The following is an 8,476-nucleotide window of genomic DNA, read 5'->3' on the forward strand; positions in this document are numbered from 1 at the left end:
ATTAACCGTAGACTTTGAAATATACGCTTACACAATTGAATATTATGGGTCTGTTAATACAGACTATTAACCGACCCATAATACTTAATAGTGCTCATTTTCTTAATTGATTGCAGGAGCGAGCCCGTGCGGCGGCCATGGGCTATGAAGACCCGAGTTGCGAGAGCGTGGAGGCCACCACCGCCTCCTTTCACAAGTGCCTCAAAGAAATACTTGGCAGGGTCAAGGTAAGCGTTTGACACTTATAACACGATCAAATCATCTTGGCACCTGATTTGGCGATAATGACACTTGACGGGGTGCCCAGTTAACTTGTGCGTGTAGTTGGAAGCGTCGTTATAGCCTTAGGGCCTGTTTCACAATGTCCGGATTAGTTCCAAATAAGCTATTCATTACTTATTGGTAGGATAAATAGTATTTTTGCGTTTCACGACTGTCAGATATCGCTATATGTCATGAAATTCGAAGTATCTTATTTGGAACTTTTATCTTTCGAATAATTTATGTGTTGCATAGCTATTTGGCACTTTATCCATACATTGTGAAACAGGCCCTTAAACGTTTTTCAAATTTCCATAAATTTTCCCGGAAGTGGAGGAATCGGGAATAAATTATTTCAGTAACAAATTAAGTTATATAACTTGGGTCTGCGTATGCCAAATAACCACACTGTAAGTGAACTCAATTGTTGGCAGTGCCTCGAACGCGTACGAATTTACTCAGAGAATCACCATTTACCCGTCTCTTGCGCACCCTGAATATTATTGCGTGTGAGACAGATGTATTTAGTTGCACACTGGCTGAATTCATAAGAATTGCATTATTTGTAATTAGTTATAAAATTTTAGTTAGTTTTTTAGTTTATATTTTGTTTTAGTTTAGTTTTCTATTTGCATTAAGTTACTGTTAAAATAGGAAATGAGGAAATTTTAATAAAATTAAAACATTTTTTTAACAATATTAATAGTTTTGATTTAGGGTTTAAACAATAGACAACATATCAGATATGGAATTCATAGGAATATCGAATTTGATTTTTTGTATATACATAAAAAATAATTTAAATTTGATTCAATATAATGTAATTTGAAAACTTATTCCGATCAAGGGTGACCGCCAACAAAATCTGGGTATAATGGTGGCCTCCCACAACGAAGACACAATCCGATACGCCATCCAACTGATGAGGGACTACAATATCCAGCCTGATGAGAAGGTCGTGTGCTTTGGACAACTTCTGGGCATGTGCGACCACATCACCTTCCCACTTGGTGAGTAGAGCCTTTTATTTATTTATATATACATTAAACAATATGTATGCCTAAAAAATACAAGGAAATATGACATCACAAATTTAACTCACACATATAAGTACTTAAGCAAAGGAAAAAACTAAAGAAACGAAAACCAAATAAACAAAAAAAAATATAATAATTAAAAATTAATAATATAAATAGTAAGATCTAAAATAAACCATAGACAATTTCAAACACGCTTTATGAATCGCTTTTTATAGTGATAGGATTTCTTTCAGTGTAATGCCATCTACTGATATGTTATATTGATGTATTAATAATTTCAAATTTACATTAACTGTGAGTTCCATTTGTTGATTTTGTTTATTTGAGATAAATAAATATAGCCTTTAGTTACAATTAGTTTATGTTATTTGATCTGCGATGGAGTGAGACTTCATAATTTAAGTTATGTAAATGAAGGATATAATTTTTCTCATAAGAATATTGAAGTAACATAAATAATACTAACATCTTTTCTTAAATCAAACTAATTAACTTATTATGACAAGCACATCCTATCCATCCGTTTCTGTCAATCAGTATTTACTCTGTACTGAACATAGACAATTCTTAATAACAATATAGTAAGACTGAATTGTCTTTGATATCATCAAATTAAAAAAAAATGTCCGTTTCATAGGATTAATAATACCAACGAATTAATTCCAGGTCAAGCCGGCTACTCGGCCTACAAGTACGTCCCGTACGGCCCAGTGCTGGAGGTGTTGCCATATCTATCGCGACGTGCGAACGAGAACCGCGGCTTCCTCGTTAAAATCAAGAAGGAGAAGGGTCTCTTGCTCAAGGAAATTTGCCGTCGGATCCTCACCGGCAAGGCCTTCTACAAACCTGTCGGTAATTACACGCCCGTGTAGGCCAAGCCTGATCTCTAGGAGTTTCAATTTTACCGCTTTCGCTTTCGTTTACAGCCATCTACAGTCGTAAATGACAGGGGTTAAGCCAATAGAAGTTAGCTATAGACTGACAGGTGTCAAAACCGGTGTAAGATTGGCAACAACTACTAAAGTGTCAACGTCATAGTTTAGAGAACGTCAGTTTGACAGTTTGCCTTTTCTATTGGTTTAAGTTCTGATGGTCTTTTGAATATTCAGAACTGCATTCGTAGATTGAGCTTCGTCCACACGTTTTAGGAATTGAGATATAGTCTCATGTGTACGGGGCTTTAGGAATTGCTCCAGGGAATGTGGAAAGCTAGTGGAATCTTTTTGGAATTGTTTTTATGTACATATTATTGCCGATTTTTCTTCAAATTGAGCTAGTATTACGCGAATGTATTAATTCAACTTTTTTATACAAAAAATATTTTGTGTGCTGTCGATCTGTTGCATTTATGCAACATTGTAGATATTTTTAATTAAACTGAACTATCACAATTTTCATTTTCAATTTATTGTACACGTATTTTTTAATTTATTTAATTTTTAAATTGTAGTATTGTTATGTATATTTTGATTTTTTATTTTGGAATTTATTTAGTTATTTTCGATATTGATTTGTGTATTGCCAACATAAAATACGTAATAAAGAAATCTTAGTGAATTTTATAACAGCAATTTCTTAATAAAAACTCCTGGGATGTCTGTATTATAATGAAATAAAGATCTTAAAATTACAATGAGATTAATAACTAGTATTATATCAACAAGATGGCGGGCTATAAACAAAATGGCGCCAAGTATCATACGGGACTTAATGAGTGCATTTCCGTGTTCTAAGTCTTAATTTATTCATGTAAGCTAGAATGTGTTTTGTGCTATTGTTACTTTACTGTTATGTCGGGCAATAAAATGCTCAATTTTTTAAAGCCCGACTGTTAGGTATAATTTCGGTACTGCACCCTAGAATGTAACGTAAACTAAAATTATTATCTGTGCTACGAAGTTGTTACTAGATGGGAACAAAGTTTCTCATCTGTGACCGTACTTTTGTGACAGATAGAAGATTTTCACATTAACAAAAAACCCGTTAAACCGTTACACAATTAATTTATGTTCGTAAGTTTTTGTTGCATTATTTGCATACAAATTTGGCTTAGGCGCAACAAAAGTTTATTCTCGAACTGAAGGTGTAGTCAAGTATGGTATTATTTGTCTATGAATAGTTTTCGTTATCTGCATCATAACTATAGACAATTTAATACTGGAACACTATGCCTAAATTCAGTATGAGCACTGGCGAGTTTAAACCCCTTTTATGCAGTACCGAAGAATAAGTTCCTATTATAAAAAATAGGCCGATAACGCAAATAATCGTAATGTATGTATTTAGTTTTATTAATTTATTTTATCTTCATAAAGTGACCGGTAAATAGTATACATAAATTTTAGTTTAATTCCAATTTTGTTTTTAATTTAAGCTGTTTGCGATACGTTGTGATGCTAATTTAGATTTTATGAATAGACAATTAATAAAGACAAATGTTGTATATTTTTTTGTTTTTATTTCCTTTTTGTTGGCAATAATGTGTACTGTTTGACACATAAAAAGTATTTACGTCAAGGCTACAGTGACCTAATTCCAGAATAAGGATCTCTTAATGTGTCAGAACACCCATAGAACATTGTCAATGTTTAAATTATAATAAATCTAGTTATTGTTAAAGTTTACAAGATGTAGGCAAAACATTCGGTTTTTAACAGGCCGTGGTTACATCATTTGTGAGCTCTTTGAACGTGTGCCCTTAGAGAAAACACTTTGCGATAGGCATATTGCTATCGTAACACAAAATTGTCTCCATTACGAAATACATACAAATACGATTAAGGTTGGGCTGCGTCTGTCGCAAAGTCTGTAGAAACCCCTTAAACATTTATTTGCGATAGTTTTACTAAGTTGACTAAGCTGTCAACTATCAAATGGATAATCATATCTGACAATGTACTATTTAAAAAGGGAACTACGATTCTGACCTAATGTTAAGAGCTTCTGCTATAAAAAAAAAACTTAATACATTTCTGACAGTGTTTTTTGTCAATTAACTGAAGTCACGGCCTGGCGCTTGTTTTAAGGTGTGTCGTAGCTTAGTCCATGCTTGTTAAGACTATGACTTGAGGTGGTATAGATGTTAAACTATGTAGGCAGACAATAATGTTCATTATTATTGATGTATTTTACGGCAACAATAGTTACGCGTGACGTTTGCGAGGCCGATTGTGTTTTGTTTGTAAATCTTCACTCTTCGAAACAAATGAAAATCGCATTCCTTGATTATGATTGGTCTACGTCATCTCTAGACCAATCACAGTCCAGCGACATTATTCGTTTCGTACTTCAATAGTGTATTCTGAAGCCGATGTTTGGGAATTATAGATTTTGGTCACGCGATCACATTATCACTTAAGATTAATAATGAATTTTGTTAGTTTTCCATAATCTATAAATCGTGGTTTCTTTATAAAAGCGACATATGAACAGCTAATTGTTAAAATATCATGTATACCTGCTGATATCGGACTGTGATCGCCAATCTAAATGCTTTAAAGCAGTGTTTCCCAAGGTGGGGCCCGCGTGGGACCCGCACCCCGCGGTAATTCGGATAAAAATATTTTGAAAATTTGTGTAATGTAAATATTATTTTATTATTATTTCGTCAACATGTGATTTCTTTTTTATCATTTAAGTTAATTAAGGAAACAATTCAATGATTAATTTGAAGAATTATGTATGTTAAATAGCTGGAGTCATAAGAATTTTTGATTTTTGTATTTTCTAAGGTGGTGCCAAGAAAATCAGTTTTTTTACCAAAAAAGTTTGGGACACAACACTTCTTTAAAGAGACTGCTCATATTCAACTTCATTATTTCTAATTGGTAGACAGCAAGTCGACTTGCTTCAATCAATAAAACAGACGCAGAAATGACATTCAAGTCACGAGAAAATCTCTTAAACTAATCTTATTTATGTGCTAAAGACGCTAAAACAAATTCATCTCAAAAAAAATTCGTAGACATAATGTACAACTGTTTTACAAAAAACTGTCCTTTTTTGCCTTACATGACATTTACCTTAATGCCACGATATATAAGAGAACGAAGAACGAATCAAGCAAGTCTTTATTGCTGTAGGAATACTTTTGGTAGACATTTCTAAGTATTACTTAGGGCCCTTCAAGAAAATAGCGTGCCAATTCTTAAAGGACCTCTGGCATTGAGAGTGTCCATGGGCGGCGGTATCACTGAACATCAGGTGAGCCTCCTGCCCGTTTGCCCCCTGTTCTATAAAAAAAAAAAACAAACTGAAAATTATAGACAAATCAGAATCGGCCGGTATCAATCTTAAAATGTATTCCAAAAAAGTGAAGCGTAACTTTATTGCCGTATATTTTGAACTATATATCATATGTATATTATAAGTCCCAGGTAGCGTTTTTGAATGGTTTTTACACAGATATGACACTGATGTGGTTCTACTGGCATGTAATAATTTTAAGGTTTTTTTTTCTATTTGTTATTAGTAATGATTGTTACTTAGGTTTAATAGTATAAATGAAAATCTGGATGTTTGATTTATTCTTAAAAACATTGGTCCTTCGAACCGGATTGAAACGAAATTTAATACTAAGTATATTCTAGTCAAGACAAGTCCTTAACTGTCAAAGCCAGTAGTGCCATTGTTCAAGATTTAATAATGTTGACAAGATGGGGCTGTATTATATGAATAAAATTGTATTAATGTTGATATTGAAGTTTTATTTTCACACATTTTATAAGAATGAGAACGTTCATTGATGTTCCTATCTTGTGCTCTCTTGGAGCTTTTAATTATAGCTTTAAGTTTAAGGAAATCATTCTCGATAATTCTAATAATAAATACAATAAATGGAAGTAGTTCCCACCTTCCATGTCGTTATATGATGTATTATGAGTTTCCTAAGGCAATACATTTCGTGGTTTATAAGAATATCCCTATCATATTTACACCTACCAACAGTTGCACCAACTTAAAGGCTGAAATGTCCCAGAAAATAAGTTTTTACTTTTTAAGACAATTTATTTACTTTGAGTCAGATCACTAGAACTGTGGAATCGACTCCCGGTAGGGGGGTCTATCCTGGGAGATACGATCTCCAATTGTGTAAAGCAATAGCTCCTTCCTCTAAGGCCGGTTACACACCGACTAAAATCGGTGCACATAGGCGTCCTTTTGGCCGTCCCATAGGCTCGTTTCACCCCCTATACTATAAAATTAATAAGAACTTTGCAATTGCAAGACTATGCGAGTCTTAATGGTAAAGGACCAAATGTGTTTTTATTCTACTAATGGGGCTTTAACCTTGTAGGTCTTTCTTTCCGTATATGTTCTGTGTTCATTTGTAATACGTAAGTAAGTGATCAATCTTATGTGCTGTACACATACCGTCGACTTTTTGGGTCTAAAGCATCTCAGAAAGAGAAGAAAGAAAAATTGGTTGCACCAAAACGCTCGAGTCTAGTAAGTAGTAATTTTATTTAAAAAGCAAGAAACAAGCTTCTGTGATACACGCTGTCAATCAAGGTCTTACGTAAGCCGATTTCCTCATGATGTTTTCCTTCATCGTTGACAGACAGAAGGTTTAGTGGTGACCATCCGGGGATTCTACGACCGTAGGGATAAGAGTCGCACAGTCACAAGGCCGGGGATAAATCTTCGACTAAGGAGGTTGTATTATTCACATAGATGGCCAATACATACTTACAAACTTTATCAATCACCTAGAATGTAGCTGATATAAACTAGTATTTCCTATCTTCATGTATGGAGCAGAAACGTGATCTATATTTCGAGAAAGGCTTAACGTCTTTGAGATATGGTGCGAAGCGAGTGCTAAGAATACTGTGGAATCATCACATGGACTCGCCTGTCTATGCAGACCACGAATTATATTCCCGCCATACAACACGCAGAGGCGATGAGAACATGGACACTGATCGTGGTGAAATAGAAGGCAAAAGATCATGTGGACGTTCACCAAATCACCATCGTCCTCAAATACGCGATTATTATATTATAAGAGATTATAATGATATATTATAAGAGAGGCGTTGAATAGAAACCGGTGGAAACAGTTCACATTTTTCCTAGCTGCGCTCAGCCATGATCTACCAACTCAAGAGGGAGAGTTTCTATCAAAATCTACGATAAAATAAAAATTAACAACCAACAATCAATATTTATTTTCCATATAAATCTAAACATTTAACACATGCTTATCAAACGAGAAATATTGGAAAGATACTGATAATAAGAGTCTTTATACAATACAGTTGTAAAATACAATATAATAACTAAGTATACAAAATAGTTATTATACCATATTTTAAGTGTACGGTCCTCCCTCCGTACTGGATTAAAAAACACTGTATAGAAAAACTATATAAAGAAATACAATGTACTTACCTAATCACAAATATTATTTACTATTAATATTATTTACTATTTAATATTATTTTATGTTGGAAGTTATAAAGATTAAAAGTAAACAATTTTATTTGATAAATTAAACTATCGCGTACAAATAAGCTGTATTTATAGCTTTTGATAACCCTCTTATATTAATTCGCCTTTATAAATTTTATGTTTTGATACGCGAGTCGTAACAAAAACCGTTGCAATTTAAAATAGAATCATGATAATCGTCGAGTCGAGTATATAAGGCAGTGTTTGTGTGAGTGGTGATTTGATTATTAAAAGGACAATCGAAATCAGCTGGATATAACACAGAGGATACTGGAGACTGAAGCTAACCGACTTGGAACATAATATTATAAAATCTCTGAACGTCAAACATTGAGCGGAATTATCTCACTAAATTAAAATAATTTATGAATAATTGAATTGATTTAAATAATAGTGCTTAAAAAATATAAGAAAATCTTTAGTAAAATTATTTGGAATTTGATTTTCATTTTTGTTTATATGTCCTAAAAATTTAATTACTGTGTTTTTAAAACCTATTATTTGTCTATCTAAAACCTATTATTTGAAGTTTCTTAAGTAGAAAATAATAATTAACTATTGTCTATGGCAAGCTTTAGACGCGATAGTTTTGATGTATTTTGTATTATTACGTTAGTCGAACGACACATACGCAGTAGTTGTGTGTAGGTCAATTCCGATACGGATGATATTTATTTCACAGGTGATACGTTTCATTCATGAGTAAAAATCGATAATAGGTA

The 8,476-nt window shown here is 33.2% G+C and overlaps 1 protein-coding gene across 1 annotated transcript in view; it reads left to right on the plus strand.

Annotated features, from left to right (window-relative positions):
* The window catches only part of LOC111001140 (proline dehydrogenase 1, mitochondrial), a 33,300-nt gene extending 27,304 nt beyond the window's left edge, over nt 1-5,996 (plus strand). The window contains exons 10-12 of the mRNA XM_022270863.2: nt 117-227; nt 1,109-1,271; nt 1,968-5,996. Of these exons, the coding sequence (XP_022126555.1) occupies nt 117-227; nt 1,109-1,271; nt 1,968-2,173 (480 nt within the window). The 3' untranslated portion in view covers nt 2,174-5,996. The remainder of the gene's footprint in view (nt 1-116; nt 228-1,108; nt 1,272-1,967) is intronic.
* The last annotated feature ends 2,480 nt before the right edge of the window (nt 5,997-8,476 follow it).

Source organism: Pieris rapae, chromosome 14 (assembly GCF_905147795.1).
Source record: "Pieris rapae chromosome 14, ilPieRapa1.1, whole genome shotgun sequence".
NCBI classification, from domain to species: Eukaryota; Metazoa; Arthropoda; class Insecta; order Lepidoptera; family Pieridae; genus Pieris; species Pieris rapae.